Below are 19951 nucleotides of genomic sequence, written 5' to 3' on the forward strand. Positions count from 1 at the left end.
ATTTCCCAGAAAAAAGCACAGATGGAAAATTCAGATGGAGAGAGAGAGAGAGAGAGAGAGCAAGAAATTGCCCAGAATTTGTGATTCTTCTTTCCGATTACTTTACTTAAAACAGCAAGACTTGACCGTGCGACTGCGATGCAGCACAATCGCTTTCTTTCCACAAACCGTTACCAAGCACCCAATCAAACCAAATGAAGTGTTTCTCTTAAGCATTTTTCTTTGCCTTTTTCTGTAAAAGCAAAGCAAAAACCCACACGTGTCCTTTACTCGTGGACGACATTGACAGAGAAATAGTGTTCTTGTGGTCCCACACTTCTTCTTCTACATTTTCTTTTCCATTCAACGGAGACCAGTCATCACTATGCATTGCAGACGACCTGTTGAACTAATGTAAGGAACGACTCAAACTAAATAAAACCCATAAATAATTATTAAATAATAATAGCAATAGAGTGATTTGAATATAAGTTGAATTCCATTCAAGCAATTTATTCAAATTTCTTTCAAATTTATCCTTATAAATAGATTATGTTTATTCTGTCTCCACCTCAAATGCCATTACTTCAGCAACCCAAAACGCAGTTTCCCAGAAATTTTGTCTGCAACTTCCATCAACTTTCCAATCCAATCTCCATCTGCTGGTGATCACGTACTTTTCAATCATTACGCGGTCAGTTCGTTTGTTATCAAGAATTCAAAGAAAAAAAACGGTTTATTTTCTTTAAATATTTCAAAAAAAAACAAAAAACAAAAGTTGGTATGGAAGTGGCTAGTCAGTTTACTTACTGTCAGTTGATACGTACTATGTGGTATTATTTCTTTTAACAACATGGAGTATACAAATGGAGAGTTTTTTTTTTTTTTTTTTTTTTTTTTAGCTGTTTATAGTTTACAGGAAAAAGATATTGCTTTCTTTTTTTAACCTTTTGGAGGATTAATTTGATTCTTGACTTTTTGTGAATGGTTTAATTCGTAGATGTTAGAGTTTAAACAGTGTTCAACTGAAACTTCTATGCAGCTTCTCCCTCCTCTTCTTTCCCACCTCCCTCCCTCATAAGTCAATCTTAAATTTTGGCTTATGTGTTTAAAACCCGTATAAGATTGTCTGGCTTTCTTTCTCTCTTTATACCAAGATTTTGCACTTTCAGTTGTACATTTCTTGTTGAGAATGGCGCCAAAGAGGCCTTTTCATTGGGATGCTGGTGAGGATGGGACTGATGATGCTCCAGCTCGGGACAGTAAGCGGTTTAAGTAAGTATGGTGCTTAACTGCTTGTTTTTAAAGCTTCATAAAGTGTGCTGTAGCTGTAGCCTGTACACGTGGTTTTGAAGCAAAAGATTCAGTTTCTATATTTTTTGTTCTTGAGCAGTGTCAGTAGAGATGTTCTGGGAAAGCTTTCAGTGCAGGATATGGTTGCTGGGATTGAACCTTTCCTTCGAGCAGTGGTAGTATTATTCTATATTCATTTTATTCTTTGAAGAAAGAATTCTTATGCTTCAACTTTTTCCTTTCAATTCTCATGGCCTGTTTCTTCTCTTTAGGCTCTTTTTTCAATAACTCTAAACAAATTCTTCATTTCGCTTTGGCTTTTCAATATCTAAAGTTAGTTCTTCTCCTTTTTTTGCTGCTTTAGGTGCGAGATGAGGCAGAACAAACTGTTCTGCGATTCTTTCAACCCTCCTTCAGGTTAGTTCTTGTATCAATTGTTTCTTAATTCTGGATGGCAATTCCACCCGGTAATAGGTTACTCTTACCGCACGTTCTCGTATAATTCTTAAGGCTCTAGGCTAAGTAGCATGAGCAACTTTTAATTTATCATGATTTACTAGGATTTCCATTCCCTAATGATTTGAGAATGAAAAATTTAAGCAGTTGATTAGAGTTTCATATGATTAAATTCCATCACTATGTTTGCACTTCTAAACTTCTAATCCAACAGTTTTCTGTTCACTTTGTTGCAGACCATCATTCAATCAGACTGAGACCTCAGAAGCAAGAGAATTCCTGTTGCAATTCGTTAACAGACCACCGTCTACCATCTTTACTGGTAGCAAGGTAGAAACTGAGGATGGTGACCCCATCAGGATTGAATTGTTGAATGCCAATAGCAAGACCCTTGTGAATTCAGGTCCTTTGTCTTGTATGAAGATTGAGATTGTTGTCCTTGATGGTGATTTTGGTTTGGATAACCGGGAAGATTGGGGTGATAATGAATTCGATGCTAATGTTATCCGAGAACGAGAGCGTAGAAGGCCTCTGATAACCGGAGGAGATATAAATGTTACATTAGAAGCAGGAGTGGGTCTGATCAGTGATATAGTTTTCACCGACAATTCTAGTTGGCAAAGGAGTCGAAAATTTCGGCTGGGAGCTAGACTTGTGCCAAGAACTTGCAGCGAAGCAAGGATTAGGGAAGCTAGGAGTGAACCTTTCGTGGTAAAGGATCATCGTGGAGAGTGTAAGTTCAAAACTTAGCTTCAGCTCTGTTTGTTCTTCATCTGTTGGAGTAATTACTGGGCATGCTTGTTGCTTGGATTATACTTTTCATATTTTCTTCATTCTCAATGAAATATCAGCAAAATATATAACTGAAAGATTGATATATTTATATGTATTTTTTTTTTTCTGACACAGCGTATAAGAAACATCACCCTCCAAGGTTGGATGACGAGGTCTGGCGTTTGGAAAGAATAGCAAAACAGGGTGCATCCCACAAAAAGTTGGCAGAATGTGGAATTCATACTGTGAGGGACTTTCTGCAGGCACATGCACGAAATCCATCTGAACTGCGAATGGTGAGAGAATCTGCTTAATTTCCCTTTTCTTGGTCACTTCCTGCGGCTTTTCTTAGTTGAAGGAATATTTTTCTTAATGAATCCATTGAAACTGAGAAACCTGTGGTGTCTGCAGGTGCTTGGAGATGGAATTTCAAACAAGATATGGCATATAATTATAAACCATGCAAATAATTGTGTTTTAGATGATAAGGTATACACTTACTTTGAAGCAGGAACTTGGCTTCTTTTCAATTCCGTGCACAAGCTCATGGGAGCAGCATTTGATGGCCAGACGTATGAGCCTCTGGATGCACTAGCTCCTTCTGAAAAGGTAATTAGCACTTAAAATCAAGGGAGTTTATATTGATCCAGCAATTTGATATTCATCGTAAATGAATCTAAAGTTACAATTCATAGATAGATTCCATCTGATTGATCAACTTCTCCGTTGAATTGGCAGGCCCATGTGGAAAGTTTAAGGCAACAAGCTTATAAGAATGTGGATGCATTTATCCCGACCGATGCTCAATCCATTTTTGGCCCTACAAGGTCCTTGACATGGCTACCACCAGAGTCATTCAATGGTTCAAATCGCAATCTGCAGCAACTTGAATTCCCAATTGCTCGGCAAGGTATATGATCGAGCTTGTCGCTTTTGTGTTGATCACAATTCAGCTCCTTGTTAATTCCACGCTAATTAGCCACAAGGATCATCTTTATTGTCTTTTCCATTCTCTTTAAGGATTAAAGATTGATGTATGAAACTGAACTGCTCATTGGTTTCCCCTCAACTCCAAGGGGATTCAAGGATAAACTAATATGCTATTCAGTTTCATTATTCAATATAGCAGAATTGCAGAAACAAAGTTCTGTTTGGTATTCTTAAGGTGTGTCTCTCTGCAGATCAACCAGAAATGCTGCTGGATTTCAACACCATGGACAACCAGTTAGAAGGTTCCATATCACAGAATAATACTTATCCTCCATACATGCTAAGGAGAAGTTTCAAAGTGAGGGGTATATCTTCTCTTCCCTACCCAGGAGAAAACAGTTGGTCTACAATTGTATCACAACAATGGCCAGTAGGGACAAGTAGTCAACCAACTCCTGAGGACAATCACCTGCAGGGTCAAACATCAAGCTGGTCAACTCCTAATACTTTGATTTTCAGTTCAGGTAATGAAGGAGAACTAGGATTATTCTCTTCTCACCCATGTTTTGGTGTCCTTGCAAAATCCAAAGCAGGGTGGTGCAAGCTACGAGCTGCTATCTTGTGGGGCTTAGTTAGGCGAGCCATTGCTGCAAAAAGAATGTAGGCAAAGACTCTGTATGCAATCCCTTATTAGATAACATTTTAATTTATTAATGAATAATTAAATTAATTAAAAATAAAAGAAAATTAAATAAATTATTTTTAATTAAAATTTTCAAATTTAAATTACAGAATACACTTCTTGTTATTTTCCTCCCGTTGTTAGTCTGCGGTATCTTTTGAGCAAGCAATACGACGGCGCCGTAATGAAGCGAGAGAGGAGAGGCGTCCAAGTCACCATCGGATAATGGCAGAACCGGTAATTATTCAAAAATCTAGTAACAATTAACTAAACACTAAGGAAAATATCTTCTCCCCCGATAAGTTAATCAGGTCTACATAAAATCTCTCGAAGTTTCCTCCTTCATTTATACATCCCCTCCCGGCAGAAGTCTTACAAGATAATTTTCCTCTCCCCCTAAGTCCAAAACCACCATCTCCCTCTAATTGCCACACAGAACAAGAGCAAACACTTGGGCGAGTTCCCTTTTTTTTTCCGGGGAAAATCGTTTTCGGTGCTTCGCGATTGCTATGTGCGACTGTCGGTGGTTAGAGATCAGTTTTGTCTAGCAGTGGCGGATTTCTGAAGATTGCGGTTCTGGTGGTGTGTTAGAGATGGATCGGGAAGGAGGATCCAACGGCGGATCTTGCTACTACTCTGTTCTGGGGATTCGCAGGGACGCCTCCTTCTCTGATATCCGCACTGCTTATCGCAAACTCGCTATGGTAAAGACTTCAAAAAACGCCTTCGTTTCTCTCCCCTTTCCAATTGCCGAATTCATTACTCACGTTTGTAGTTTTAGCTAATTTGTGATTTTTCTTTTTAATAATTGTGGTTAAAATTGTTTATTTTTTGGGGGGGCATTTAATTAATGGGCAATTGAAGAAATGGCATCCAGACAAGTGGGCCCGAAATCCGGGGGTGGCCGGAGAGGCAAAACGGCGGTTTCAGCAAGTCCAAGAAGCGTACTCCGGTAACTTTAGCTTCCCCCTCAAAAAGATATCTTAACGATGAAAGTTGCCGTTACATCGTTTATTACATACGCGCTTCTGCCGTTAACTATCCGTTTGGTTTTTACAGTTCTCTCAGACGAAGCAAAGAGGTCAATGTACGATGCTGGGCTTTATGATCCTCTGGAGGGAGAAGATGAAGTTCGTATAAATATCTTTATCTAGATTTTGACGAGGCTGATTCCCTCGTCCCCTCAAGCTAACCTTGGAAAGCGGTGGTGTTCTGGTTAGAACACCAGAACCACATCGTTTTAACCATTGGTTTTTGGTTTTTGGTTTTTGGTTTTGGGGGGTAGTGGTGGGGTTGCAATTTCGTTTCTTTTTTTAATTTGTTGTTAATTGCCTGATCGACGCCCCGAACTTTGTAATTTTTTGCAAAATAGGACTTTTGTGACTTCATGCAAGAGATGATTTCCATGATGAACAATGTGAAAGACGAGGTAAAAATCTACCAGAAGATATTTTTGTAGCTTCATTAGATTCTATTTAAGGGCATAATCGTAGTTGTGATTCCCTCAGGGAGACAGCTTTGAAGATCTTCAAAGGATGTTCGTGGAGATGGTCGGTGGAGATGAAGTGAGCTTTGACCTTAATGGAGATCCAACGGATAGAACGAGGGCACGCGTTAATTCATCAAAAGGTAATGCGGCTAAGCGCAACACGTCTCGCTGCTGACGCACTGTACTGGATCAATCATTCATTCAAAGCCCATTGGATTGGAAGCTATCCCGGGCTTGTGATGTGTAACTTGGGGGGGCGCCACGCACCGGATAGTTTAGATAAGTTAGGCTTATTATTATTATTATTATTGCTATCGTGACAGGTTCAGAAGCTTTATGATATGATAGATGGAATAAAAAATTGTCCCTTTATTAATGTGTGGTTCTTTTGGGTTGATGTGAAAGCATGTGCAACGCAAACCAAATAATCTCTTCATCCAATCGATTTCATCCATTGCTATATATATATATATATATATATATGCATCAGAAAGATGTTACTATCATTCGTGAGCAAGGCAGATGCAGCCTAGATCCACTAATTGAATAGGGGGATTAGCAAGAAAGCCCTATCCAATCCGCAAGTCTATTAGCATTCTACCAACAAAAGTTCTAATAGATGGGAGGAAGGATGGTGGAAGGATAAGCTGGTTGATGTCTATGAATAACAGCCTCTAATTTTTATGTTAATTAAATGTTATTAAAAGGTGATTTCCTATTAATTTTTGTGAGGAATCAATGGCATTATTTCTTAACTTTTGATGAGGTCATTCTAGTGAGGAGAGAGATTTACCGGATAGAAATGGAATAAATTTTGTGATCCAAGAAGGGGCTTGGATTTTAGAGACCTCTTTTGCTTTAATAGAGCTTTGTTAGCTAAGCAATGCTGGAGGTTAATTTTCAGATTTTATTCTTTATCATTAAGGGTGCTTAAAGGAAAATATTTTCCTTGTACCTCCTTTCTTCTGGCATCCTAGGGTAGCAACTTTTATTCGGGCTGCCAGAGCATCCTCTAGGTTAGAGTTATCATTGAAAAGGGTATTAGATGGCACATTGGTAATGATGAGTCATCTTATGTCAGGAGGATAGATGGGCTGTGCATTCTTTCCCCTACTCTTCTAGTGTTAAGCCTAATCATTATCAAACTATAGTTTAGGTCTCTCAACTTATTAATGCCCATTCTCAAACCTGTAATATCCAAAAGCTAAAAGAGAGCTTTTCAGAATTCAAATGTTGAATTTATCCAAGCTATTCCTATAAGCTTGATTCTAAGAGAGGACATATGGCACTTTGATTAAAAACAAAAAAGGGTTATACTCAGTTAAATTAGGGTACATCATTGCTAGAGCTTTGCAAAATTCTTAGAACCATGAAAAAGTGGCAGGACCGGGTCCTAATACTCAAGGGATCTCATCAAATTTTTGGAGAGGTTTTTGGAAAATTGGTCTTCCCCCAAAGCTTTTCCTCTAGACATTGTGGAAAGAGCATCTCCCTGTCAATGAGCTGGTGCATAAGCAAATGCCTAATATTCCTCCAGATTGCTACCACTGTGGAGCTAAAGAAATTTTTAAACATCTGTTTTATGATTGTCCTATAGTTGTGGAGATTTGACTCCATTCGCCTATTCGTATGCGTTCATCTTACTTTGAGGATCTTCCATGATTGAATGTTGGGATGAAATTATCCAGTCTTTGAAAAGACAGAACAAAAATTCCACCCTAATGATTATCTTCCTTCTTTGGAGCATCTGGAAGAGCGGAATGTAGTCATCTTCCGGATCCATTTATCTACCTATGAGTAAGTTATTGAAGCTGCTTTAAACCACCTGGATGACTTCTCTTTTTCGGATCCTATAAATGAAGAACCAACCAATGAAGCTCCTAGGCAGATTCCTCTCTTTTGGTGTCCTCATCTAGTAGGAGTGATCAAAATAAATTTTGATGCAACCATATCTAGTAGAGATAATAGAGCAGCAATTGCTGTTATTGGTCGAGATCATTCAAGCAGTGCAGTTGGTTGGTTTTGTAAGTGTTTTCCTGCTATTTCAGACCCTTTAATGGCGAGGTGCATGGCTTGTAGAGGAGCTATTATATGGGTTGTCAACAAGGGTCTGTCTCATGTCATTATAGAGGGCAATTCACTTTCAATGATTCAAGCCCTTAATGGTCATGCTCTTGCAGTTGATATATTTGGGTTAGTAGTTAATATTTAACGGTTTGCTAGTAGATTAGTGCATGTATTTTTTAATTTTATTAGGAGAAAATGTAATAGGATTACTCATTGTTTAGCTTAGAAAACACCATATAATACCTCTTTTACTTGCAATCATATGATTGCAAGTCAACTATGTATCAAGCTTGTTGCCTTTTTTCCTTTTCATTTTCTTTTTAATAAAAACTGTGTTTCTCGACAAAAAAAAAATATTTATACGAAATTTAATAAAAATTTGAAGTAATTAAAAAATTTTAAATTATTTTTTAGTAATATTTAAAAGAATTTTTTAAAAAAAATATATATATAGTTTAATTTCAATGCTAAATAGTCTATTAATTATTTATTTAATACATAAAGTGCGATAAAAAAAAATCAGAATAAATTAGATACGTAGGGACTCGACTTAGATAAGAGGGATATTCCTATTTATTCTTTTTCGGAATTTTTTTTTTAATTAGATCAATTAATATATTTTTTAAGTTTAAAAATAATATTTTATATAATTATTAATTACCGTGTTCGAAATACGTCATATATCTCTTTTTTTATATTTTATTAATATTTTATGACTTTAATATTTAAATTTAAATTTTAATAATATTATTTAATAATTTTATCTTTAGCGATATAATCACATAAACCTTAATAGAAAAAAAAATCACTGAATTTATTAATAAAACGCACAAATCATACTAATATGCTTGTACCCTGAGTTTAATTTAATTTCCTCCGATATATATATATATTTTAAGAGAGCAAGCAAACGCCTGGTTGGTTGAACGGCAGAAAGGAAACTCATATCCACAGTCGCCCCATCAGACGACACGTATCTGTTGGAGGACTCGATTCCTTGGCTTTGTCATCTTGGATCCATCCCATGAAGAAACTCCTTCCTCATTAACAGCACAACGAAGTCCAAAAACCATGGCTCCACCAAATAGTAATCTTTTTGCCTCAATAGACATGGGCACCAACTCCTTCAAAATGTTAATAGTCCAAGCAGACCCATCAGGCAAATTCCTCACCATTGATCGCCACAAGAACCCTGTATGCCTCGGTCGCGACTCTTCCACTTCCATCTCAGCGGAATCCCATCTTCGTGCCCTCCAGTGCCTTCAAGAATTCAACCAAATCCTCAAATACAATAACATCTCTCCCTGTAGTATCCGCTGCGTCGCCACTGCAGCAGTGCGCGAGGCAGATAACGCAATCGAGCTGAGAAAGGCAATACATCAAAGTACTGGATTAGATGTCGTTGTTTTGTCTGGTGAAGAGGAGGCAAGGTTTGTGTACTTGGGTGTACTTCAGTTTTTACCAGTTTTTGGGAAAAGAGTTTTGGTTGTGGATATTGGAGGTGGGTCTACAGAATTTGTCATAGGGGACAGAGGAAATGTTATTTTGGGGGTCTCTTTGAAGTTGGGGCATGTGGGTTTGACTCAGAAGTCACTTAGTAGTGGTAATGTTTCGGACATGAGAAAGTTTGTCAAGTTAGTTATAAGAGAATCCGGGTTGATTGAGAAAGTTAAGGAGTGTGGTTTTGAGGTGGTTGTTGGGACTTCAGGGACTGTTAGGGCAATTGAGGAAGCTATTTTTTATGGTTATGGACAAGATTTGGTTGATAGTAATGAGGTTTTGTTCAGGAATTGTAATAGGGATTGGAAGTTTAGCAGAGGAGAGTTGAGGAGTGTTGTTGATAGGTTGTGTAAGGAAGGAGTGGCAGAGAGGATTCAGAGAGATAAGTTTTTCAAGAGAAGATCAGAGTTTATTGTTGCTGGTGCAGTGTTATTGGAGGAGATATTTGAGGTGATTGGAATTGAAGAGATGGAGGTTTCTGGGTATGCATTGGGAGAGGGTGTTATTGCTGACACTTTGGCTAAAGTGTATCATGGTTACGACTTGAATCCTAATGTGAGGTGGACTTCTGTTGTAAGGTTTGCGATGAGGTTTAGTGACAAGAAGAGAATTAAATCAGCAGCAAAATGTGCTAGCGTTGCCACTGTAATTTGAACTTCCTAGCTTTGTTTGTTTCCTTGACTATATATATATATATATATATATATATATATATATATATATATATATATATATACTTACACACACACACACACACATTCGTTAATTTAAAAAAGCTGTTTGACTTGGTGATCTACAAATGAGAAGCAAAACTTTGTGTTTTATTTGTTGTTTAGAGATATTCAATGACTTGGTGATTGCTGCAGGAGATTTTTCAGGGCTTGAGAAAATGGATAGAGGTTGCTGACAATCAACCTAAAATTAATCTCCACTTGGCTGAAAAGGATCTTGAATGTCTTGAAGCTGCCTGTTTACTTCACAATATAGGGCTTTCCACTGGTAAAAAAGGTTACCATAAGCAGACTTATCGAATAATTATGGTACATACCCTGTTCCTTTCAGGACTGCAAGGCCCAGATCCTGAGCAAATACTGATAAAACGTTCATAAGAATTGTGCACGCATTCCATATATCTCTCTACCTGTGGCTATTGAAGAAATAGGATATGGTTTGAAATTTGTGAATGCAGAGAAATTTCTGTGAACTCTGGTTGTTCTATGTGTAGGGATGCCTAGGAAATTGTGGAACTTTAATCGTCTTGCATTGTATGGACAGTTATTTATCCATTCTTTGACATTTAATCCTGGCAAACTTGTTCTTGTTGTGCAGAATAATGATCATCTTCATGGATATAGCGCTGACGAGGTCAAGGTACATTGCATTCATATCCATTAACATGCTCTTTCCTCAATGTGCATATTCTGAGAATGCTCTCTGTGCTGATAAATGTTTGATAACTTTACAGTTAATAGCACTACTTACAAGGCATCACAGGAAGAAATTCCCAGAATCTGATCATTCCAATTTGAAGGAGATTCCTGAAGTGGTATCTTATTCTACATTCTTGCAAAATGCTTTTGTGTGTTTCAGTGCTGAAAGAAAAGAATGTTGTCATTTAACATATGTTTCTTTATCAATTTCAGTTGAAGATGAAATTCAGAATTCTTTGCATCATCATTCGGATATCAGTCATATTACAACAAAATGATTGTTTGAACTTCCAAGATGTGGAAGTTCTACATTCTCACGAAGGATTCAAACTGGTATGCTTTGATTTAGCATATTGAGCGGATGCTTGCATGTAAAGAATTTATAAAAAGCTTCATTGACGTTTCATTTAGGCTATTTTCTTCCATTTTCACTGTTGTAGTCAGTTTTTTGGCAAATGCAAACTTATTCTCTTACAATATGCAAACAAGGACAATATTTACTCAGTGCAACTGAGATTGATGCGATTACTGCATGAAAATATTTACTCAGTGCAACTGAGATTGATGCAATTACTGCATGAAAATTTTCAGGAACATGGATAATTTGTCAAATTCATTGGCTAACTTGTGATCAATTGTAATAAATATTGGTGAAAGAACCAAAATGGTTCCATGCAATACATGTGCATGGGAATTCTATGTTCGTATTCTTGAGGATGATATAATTACTGCAAAATGCTTTCCTATAAATGTGAATAGTTTCTTTTAGTCAAATTACCTTTTGGTATTTTCAAAATTGGTTGCAAAAATACTATTAGCAATGGCTTTTCATAGGAACTATTATTGGCCATCATTTTTATAGTTTTTATATCATGAGGAATTGCATAGATGCTTGTCCACTCAAAAGAGAAAAAATGGAAGGGGGGAGAAACAAAAAGGGGGTAAGATGCATCTTTGAAGTATCAGATATATTTGTTTCATTAATTTTATCTTTTTAATTGATTTTTACAACAAATAAATTTCTAGGCATGAGAGGAGAGATGAGAGAAATGGTAAGAATTCAAAATGAAACATTATAGCAGAATGTAAAATAAGCAAGGTAGGTATGAAACTATTGTGCTGCAAAACAAAGGCAAAAGAAACACTGTGCATTGCTTGCAAGAACTCACATGGCTTCTATTCTTTTCTTCTTCTGTTATAGTTGTTATTAATGGAGCTTAGAGTCAAACAGAATCAAATTCCTTTCTCCATTTTTCATGATGAATTTTCATTCCAATGCTGTATGTCCCATAAGTTCTCATGTGCTGACCTAAAGTTTTTATGGAAGATATTCAGGCAAGCTGGGAACAAAACTGCTTTACCTGTGGGAGAGGACATGGAGAGAGAACTGAAAAAGGAATTAGCACAATTCAACATTGTAAAATTTTTCAGCTCACTAATATTATTATCCTTTCTTCAGCAAATCAATATAATTCAGATTGTAAAATTCTTGCTCTTTTTGATAGCTATTTTTGTTCATATTCAGGTATTCCGGCAACAGTTGTTGGTTGAGGGGCAGTTGTGCACTTCAGAATCATCAAAAAGCTGAAAATACTATCACAATGGACGTTAGTCACTCACCGTATAATTGAAACTTATATAGCTTATACACTGGATCTCGTTAATTATAAAGGGGAACTGGGGAGATGAGGAATATAACATGCAAATTCATATGCTGCATTGCTTGCATATGGACATGACTACTAGTTCTTGGCCTCCTGTTTCAACTGCTTTGGTACATAGTTATCCCCTGTTCTTCTCTACTCCGGTACATATCATTAAATCATACAATCCGTCTTATCCTTATCCTTGTTGTTAATGTAGGTAGATGGAATGTAGTACACAGAATTTAAATGAACACTTAATCATTGCAAATTAAATTTTGCTAATGGCTGCTGATGTATATGGGCATGACAAAACTATGCTGTGTGCAGATCTTTGATTCAGGGCTTTTGCATACAATTGGACTTTTATTTATTTAATCAGTGCCACATATTTTGCATATTTTTTATTTCCCCTTGGATTTATATGTAGGTTTCTCACGTGGATAACCCCAAAAAACCAAAGAAAGGACCTAAAAGTAGAAAGGCTTCAGAGGGTGAGATCAAAGTTTTAAGATTTTTAAATTTTTATGAAAAATTTGCTGGCTTGAATCAGACCAATCTGATTTTGGCTCGATCCAAAGAAGAGAGAAAATAGTTTCAGTTTGGTACAGGCATGTGGAGCTCCGATTCAGTTTTGATTTTGGATTAAACCAGAGGAAGTGTAGCTGTCACAAGGAGTATCTGTCATGAAAGAAACAGACCAGCATTGACCAACAGCAATTGAATTCCACAATCCAAACTTTCCTAATTTGACATTCCTTCTCCCAAAACTAAAAACATAAGCTTCCTCCACCTCTACTTCCCCGCAATAAAAGGGCCTTTTCAACAACAAACAGAGTCTCCCCTCACCTCAATCAAACCAGAGGGTCCCAGAGGGAGGGAGAGGGAGAGGGAGAGGTGGGGCAGGGTAGGTGATCAAACATGGGTGCCGAGACCTTCAATGGCATTCCCACAAAAACACTGAGCAAACTCTACGTTGGCCGGTCTCGTTCCTCCTTTGATCCTCCCGGCAGGCCACATTATTATTCTTCAACGGAACCTCCGCCGACCCATAACCATAAACACTCGTCTCAAACAATCATCTCCTTGTGGAATGCTCCTGAGACCAAAAGGAAAAAAAGAGTTGCCCAATATAAACTTTATGGCATTGAAGGCAAGGTTAAATGTTCTTTAAAGAAAGGGTTTCGTTGGATCAAGAAGACTTGCTCTAGAATTGTGCATGGTTTATGAAAACTTTTATATAAATATGCTTTAAGGTCATTATCCATGTACGTTGGAGTTTAGTTTTTCATTTTCACAATCTTTTCTCCTTGTTCTCCTTCTTTTTTTTTTTTTTTTTGGTTTTCTTACATTGTAATAATTTTTTTTTTAATGTAAACCCATCAAACATGATTATTCAATAACCCATTTCAGAACTTGAATATTAAAGAAATTTAAAGATATGTGAATTGCAAGTTAGGAAAAAGAGAGGAAACGATTACCATTACACTTATGTGAAAGAAAAATGCAAACTAAATAGGTTAGAAAATCATCTGCTGAGTGATAAAGGATTTTTTTGTTTAAATAATTTGCGAATTTATGATTATACCTTAAACGACGTCGTTTAAGGGGATCTCGCCCGCGCACTAAAATAGCGCGGGAGATACTCCCATCTCCAAATTCCATTCTCCATTTGCATCGTTAGCTGAATCAAGCCAAATCAGCTGAAGAAATGGGTGTTCACGATCTCCAATTGGAGAAAGCTCGATTTCTAAGCTTGGCTCTCGAATGCGGCTTCGACGAACAATCGGCCGAGAAATGCTTAGATCGGTTGATTTCTCTCTACGGTACTCTTCTTCGTCCACGCTAACCCTTAAAACCCTCATTCTTTCTCACAGACATCAATGTATGAACATTCAAAAACCCTTGATTTGTTTTTTAATTGGAAGAATGGGTTTTTGGAAATTAAATAAAAGTTTTAAAATTTTTAATTCGCTATTGTATGGAAACGCATTTAGCTATTTCGCAGTTTGTTAGTGTTTATTTAAAATCCATTCCTCGCTTTATTGAAGGCGATGATGGCCAAGATTTTGTCACTGTGGAGTGCTGTGGTGATGAATTTCTTGCGGCACTAGCTGAATCTATGCAAGATAGTGAGGATTGGGATGATGATTTGCAAGTCATAGAATCAGAAGCTTGTGGAGCTTTAAGTAATATATTTGAGAAAAATGATACTAACAATTTGGAGGCTGATAATAATAACAATGCAAGAGGATATATTAATGTTATAGACCATTCTCCTGAAACTAAAAAGCAACAGAGTTGGATGGAGTTGGATTCCTCTAGTGATGGTGAAGATCCAAACTTTTGTATCGCAAAGGGAAAGGATTCTGCGTCTACCGCCTCGAGCAAGCATTTGTCGATGTCTATGGTAAGAGTTTATTGGGGAAAAATGGATTTTGACATTATTTCTTTTGTAAATCTTTTGAGAACTATTGTTTTCCTGGAGTTTTTTTGGGTGTTCTATTCACTTCTTAAAGTTGTATTGTGATGAAATATTCATTTGTTCTTTTTAATTAAATCAGTGAATATGATGCCGTACTGTACGGCTGTCATAAGGTACTTAACATGCATGCATCGTGTGTTTATAGTTTAACTGCCACATCAAGTATGTACCTGAAATTCTTCGACTCCCATTGAAGGTAAAGTGTAGTTCTTGGTATTGATGTTGTTGCTTTTTATTGAAGGATTGTAAGAGCAGTGTCACTCAAGGTTCAGTTACATCAATTTGCAATAAGAAGCAACACCCACACACACAAAAAGATGGACCTCGGATTCTCTGTTATGAAGAATTGCAGGCTTTGGATGACTTTGAACTAGCAAATGTTGTTATATTTGGCAACAAGAATTTTCGTCCACTGCAACATCAGGCTTGTAAAGCATCTGTGGCAAAGCAAGATTGTTTTGTTCTCATGCCTACTGGAGGTGGTAAAAGCCTATGTTACCAGGTGATCTCTCTTTCTTATGTATTAGAATGTGTCTTTTTTCTGTTGCTTGAGATAATGTGGCCCAAACTTTTTTTCCCCTCTTGCTTTGTTCAGCTAATAAACTTATCATTTATTATATGTTATGGCCAATAATGTCTTTAGATACCACTTATTGATTAATTGTGGTTCAATTCTCTTCTTATAGATTGTCAAAAAAAAAAAAAAAAGAAAAAAAAAACCTATTTTAATGTTAGAACTTCAATTTTGAAGGGTTTAGTATTTTGTAAATTATGTGCTTTACAAAGAGGAAACAACAAACTTTCACAAAATTCTTGCTAGAATACAATGTTAGTGGTAGCTTTTGAAATGGGGCAATTTTCTTTACTTCAAATTGATGAGGCTTGAACTGGTACAGGCAAGTTGTATTACATTTCTGTCGCATATATAACGGAGCAAGATTGGTTTGCCTATGAATCAGTTGTGCAAGTTGACTCAGATCTCTTGCTATTATTGGTATTATGAGTTGCTGAGTTATATTGTTTATCCAATTATGAATAATCTTTACTTAAAACACCTGATGGCTCATGACTTAGAATAAAGCAGGGTAGGATTCATGTTACCAACAAAATTTCATCAAGTTGTTTGTTATTGTGATTAATGGAAAACTCTTTAAAGCAATATTATTCTTTTCAATCACCTACATATTCAAGATTTTAGATACTAGCAGTGGCAATTCCGCAATTGTTTGTTCATATTTTAGTTGTTGAAACAGATGAAGTAGTCAGATTGTGACTACAAAACTCTGACATATTATTGTGCATCTTGGGCAGCTTCCAGCAACTCTAAAGCCCGGTGTTACAGTGGTTGTGTCTCCCCTTCTTTCCCTCATTCAGGATCAGATTATTACACTGAACCTCAAATTTGGAATACCAGCAACTTTTTTGAATTCCCAACAAACTGCTTCCAAAGCTGCAGCTGTCCTTCAAGAGCTAAGGCAAGTTCTTCCCTGTGCTGGGGCCTAATAGGAAATGTATCTTTTCCTTTAGAGTTTTTTCCTTGCGTTGTTGTTATGTTTAACTCTTATGAAAATCCATCATTAAGATTTTGTTTCAGAACAATTGCTGATGTAGTTCATATTTTCTCGTCTTGGAACTCCTCATGGCTTCATTATTTTAATACCAATTGATTTCAAATTTATTTTGTACTTTTCGTTCTTCTAGGAAAGACAAACCATCATGTAAGCTCTTATACGTGACTCCTGAAAGGATTGTTGGAAACTTTGCATTTCTTGAAATACTAATATGCCTGCATCGAAAGGTAGCTTTGTTCAGGTTCTAGCCAAATAATGTTTAAAACATGTTTTATTAGCAGAGACTTGCTGTTGTAATTAACACAGCCACATATATCACAGGGACAACTAGCTGGTTTTGTTGTTGATGAAGCACACTGTGTGAGGTATGCCCTTTCTTTTTTGCATACTGTGTTTTGGTTGATTTGGTGTAATGCACACACATGCATTCTCCCTAGCATGCATATGGATTCTATACTTGTCAGGTAGATTTGTCTCTGATTCTCTCATCTGGACTGGATAGCGTCATGATGAACAATATAAACAGAACATTCAAGAAATAATTTTATTTTTAGAGCACATATATACATATTTTATTAACTGTGTTTATGCAATGAAAAAAATGGGAATTTCACAGATGAGCTTAGTAAAAGTACCTTTTCTTGAGTAAAACTTGTAGAATTTCTATAGTTATATGTGTTTCATGAATATCTGGTTCAGGTTTTTGTTAGGCGCCATTTATCTGATTTCATTGCCGCAGTTCATTTTTGAGTGAAGGCTGAAAGCAAAATTATCAACTCAGTGATGTGTGTACAAGGGGAAAAAAATTACTGATCCAGACCCTCAAACTATATTTCTAAAGTACAGTGGAGTTTTAGAAATGATATTTTCATTTTCGTTTTGAAGGCAAATTAGTCTTTTAGAATTTTGATATCCAAATGAAACTTCTGCTACTTATCATTTTCTACTAATTCCAATGATGCTTCCCAGCCAGTGGGGACATGATTTCCGTCCAGATTATAGGGGATTGGGGTGTCTTAAGCAGAAATTTCCAGATGTTCCACTGGTGGCTTTGACAGCCACGGCAACCCAGTCAGTTCGTGAGGTAATTAGTTTGGCAATGTTTTTCTTATATCTTTTTAGCATTCTTTGAGAAAAAAATGTTCTTATCTGAACAAATCATTTGCAGGACATTTTAAAAGCTTTAAGAATTCCAAATGCTCTCATACTTGAGACAAGCTTTGATAGACCTAATTTAAAGTATGAAGTGATTGGAAAGACCAAGGAATCATTAAAGCAACTTGGACAGCTTCTTAAAGATCGTTTCAAGAATCAATGTGGAATAGTATACTGCCTTTCAAAAAATGAATGTGTTGAGGTTTCAAATTTTTTGAATGAAAAATGTAAGATTAAGACGGTATATTATCATGCTGGTCTGGCAGCTCGCCAAAGAGTTGAAGTTCAGAGGAAGTGGCGTATGGGTGAAGCACACATTGTATGTGCTACCATTGCTTTCGGGATGGGAATTGATAAACCAGATGTTGTAAGTCCAGTTGACTTCTTCACTTTGTTTCTTAAATTTGTCTGTTGTGATTTTTATAATTAGGCTGGGGTCGTTCACAATATAACCACTCTACAAGAAAATGCACGGTTCATCATGCATTTAAGAAGTGCTTTGTTTAGTAATTAATTTGGGTCAGTGTTCTTAAATCATAAAAGTACATATTCAATATGTTTTCTCTTAACCATAAAAATAAAAAGAGGGAAAAAAAAAGCCTTTTTAACAATGACATGCAAAGATTTGATGAGAAATAAGCAATATAAGTCTGTTGCAATTTTTTATACAGAGAATTCAGCAACAACTGTTATCTCTTACCAAATACTAGAGACTTTGTTATATTTTGTTGTTGGGCCAGCGTTGTTAAGTATGTTAAAAAGTTTTTTTTTTTTTTTTTCATATATTTAGCGCTTTGTTATCCACAATACAATGTCCAAATCAATTGAAAGCTACTATCAAGAATCTGGAAGGGCTGGAAGAGATAATCTCCCTGCTGTGTGCATTGCTCTATACCAGAAGAAGGACTTCAGTCGAGTTGTATGCATGTTAAGGAGTGGACAAGGATGTAAAGGGGAAAACTTTAAGACAGCAATGGCTCAAGCTCAGAAGATGAAACACTACTGTGAACTTAAGGCAAGTAAACTACATTACCAAGTAGTCTATCTTTATATTGCCACGAAAGAAATCAAGCCTACCTATTTTAGAAAGTCTTTAATATTGACTTTATTTATTTTTTATCTGTCTGAATTGCCAGGCTGAATGTCGAAGACAAGCCTTGCTTGAACACTTTGGAGAGTCTTTTGACCGAAAAGACTGCAAATATGGTTCTAATCCATGTGATAACTGTCTCAGGACTTCCATATGAGTCTACACATGCTGTTTTCATTTGTAACTGGGAAAATGTTCAACTTAGTTACTGTAGGTGGCCACATTCTTCTTCTTTTGTGTGCATTTGCACATGCGTGGGGCTCCATAACATTTTACATGATGAATGCTTACAACTTAGATGACGTTTTTAAAGGATGAAGATGTGTATATTGTGTTTTGCCCAAGTCCTACTCGAAAGAGGAACCAAAGCCTACCTGGTCATTATCAACTAAGGGTACTCCAGAACAAACTCTCGTTGCTTGATTATGGACTTTCCTGCAACATTTTTAGCTTTTTTAACTATTCCACATGTGTGCTTGTGCAGGCGCACGTGATGGTATTGGGATGAGGTGGGGTGGGGTGGGGTGGGCGAGAGATATAAAAGAAAAAAATGGTCCACCAGTCAATTTTTCATGCATTACATCTGCATGACTTAGTAATGTGATCGGATGACTCTTGAAAATTTGATCAAAGTATATGATAATTTTAATGAGCTATTGATGATCTGTTTGAAGGCCTGAGGCAAAATGACTCCTTTGTTTTGTCTTTCACCTTTACTCTCAAAAGCATCTCAGCAGTTTCATCTGACTTCGACGATTGTTTTTGACAAAATTTTGTTTACTTAAATTTAGTGGGTCATCCTATGGCAAGGGGGAAAAAACACCGTCTTATCTGAGACGCTATCTCAATATTATTTAAATCGTTTTTAAAATTATGAATTCTATCACAAATATTGATGATTTAAATAGAAATAAGTGATTTAGGAGATTGGCTAATTCATTTTCATATATAGCAAAAGTGATTATTTTTTTTTTATTTTTTTGTTTTTCAAGCAAGCAAAAGTGATTGATTGATTCCAGTAGGAAAAAATGGAAAATTGTATAAAAATGTCAAAGCTATTTTGGTTTAATTTTTGACAGTTTGTTATACAAAGGATTTAGTTATGGTTGGAATTTTCTAATTGTTTTAAGGTTGCTGATTCAAGCTCATTACAATTGGCTGCTCTACCTCTTACTTATAATTTAAGGAGCAGGTACTAGTTTTATCATTTCTGTCAGAGCTTTCAATCAGTGAGACACATTTGCAGGTTCACAAATTGAGATGAGGCAAATCTAATTACCACTATGCCAACCATTCTTATTTATGCCTTTGCCGGCTTCTAGAGTTCTAATCAACAATAAAATCTAAGATCTAAGATCTACAAACTGATGAAGACTTTGAATGAATATTTTGGCACGGCACATGCAA

General features: G+C 36.4%; 4 protein-coding genes across 12 annotated transcripts; all 4 read left to right on the plus strand.

Annotated features, from left to right (window-relative positions):
- Positions 1 to 457: 457 nt before the first annotated feature.
- On the plus strand, positions 458 to 4204 carry LOC110639326 (calmodulin-binding protein 60 B). Its single transcript, XM_021790223.2, has 9 exons — positions 458 to 673; positions 1152 to 1254; positions 1373 to 1448; positions 1637 to 1689; positions 1965 to 2461; positions 2638 to 2798; positions 2914 to 3111; positions 3241 to 3412; positions 3684 to 4204. Exons 2-9 carry the CDS (start codon positions 1172 to 1174, stop codon positions 4094 to 4096), a joined length of 1653 nt encoding a protein of 550 aa, XP_021645915.1. The 5' UTR covers positions 458 to 673; positions 1152 to 1171; the 3' UTR covers positions 4097 to 4204.
- A 224-nt stretch (positions 4205 to 4428) lies between these two features.
- Positions 4429 to 5979, plus strand: LOC131168708 (uncharacterized). Its single transcript, XM_021790225.2, has 5 exons — positions 4429 to 4818; positions 4979 to 5066; positions 5174 to 5244; positions 5487 to 5543; positions 5623 to 5979. Exons 1-5 carry the CDS (start codon positions 4708 to 4710, stop codon positions 5776 to 5778), a joined length of 483 nt encoding a protein of 160 aa, XP_021645917.2. The 5' UTR covers positions 4429 to 4707; the 3' UTR covers positions 5779 to 5979.
- Positions 5980 to 8567: 2588 nt separating this feature from the next.
- Positions 8568 to 13156, plus strand: LOC110639278 (uncharacterized). Of its 9 annotated transcripts, none has more exons than XR_009147775.1 (9): positions 8578 to 9815; positions 10037 to 10210; positions 10500 to 10541; positions 10636 to 10716; positions 10814 to 10933; positions 11936 to 12017; positions 12126 to 12207; positions 12674 to 12737; positions 12855 to 13156. XR_009147775.1 is itself a non-coding variant. In XM_058144564.1 (8 exons), the coding sequence occupies exons 1-7, from the start codon at positions 8742 to 8744 to the stop codon at positions 12186 to 12188; spliced, it is 1644 nt and encodes a 547-aa protein (XP_058000547.1). In that variant the 5' UTR covers positions 8579 to 8741; the 3' UTR covers positions 12189 to 12207; positions 12674 to 13156. The 9 variants fall into 9 exon arrangements, 3 of the variants coding, with proteins under 3 accessions (XP_058000546.1, XP_058000548.1, XP_058000547.1); XR_009147772.1 differs by having other exon boundaries at positions 8579 to 9815; positions 11928 to 12017; positions 12855 to 13155; XR_009147771.1 differs by having other exon boundaries at positions 8581 to 9815; positions 11928 to 12017; positions 12126 to 12374; positions 12855 to 13155.
- Positions 13157 to 13888: 732 nt separating this feature from the next.
- Positions 13889 to 18936, plus strand: LOC110639277 (ATP-dependent DNA helicase Q-like 1). Its single transcript, XM_021790153.2, has 10 exons — positions 13889 to 14069; positions 14295 to 14653; positions 14970 to 15230; positions 16040 to 16203; positions 16430 to 16526; positions 16621 to 16664; positions 17269 to 17383; positions 17468 to 17821; positions 18245 to 18469; positions 18591 to 18936. The coding sequence occupies exons 1-10, from the start codon at positions 13955 to 13957 to the stop codon at positions 18699 to 18701; spliced, it is 1845 nt and encodes a 614-aa protein (XP_021645845.2). The 5' UTR covers positions 13889 to 13954; the 3' UTR covers positions 18702 to 18936.
- Positions 18937 to 19951: the final 1015 nt, after the last annotated feature.

Source organism: Hevea brasiliensis, chromosome 3, assembly GCF_030052815.1.
Source record: "Hevea brasiliensis isolate MT/VB/25A 57/8 chromosome 3, ASM3005281v1, whole genome shotgun sequence".
Taxonomy (NCBI): Eukaryota; Viridiplantae; Streptophyta; class Magnoliopsida; order Malpighiales; family Euphorbiaceae; genus Hevea; species Hevea brasiliensis.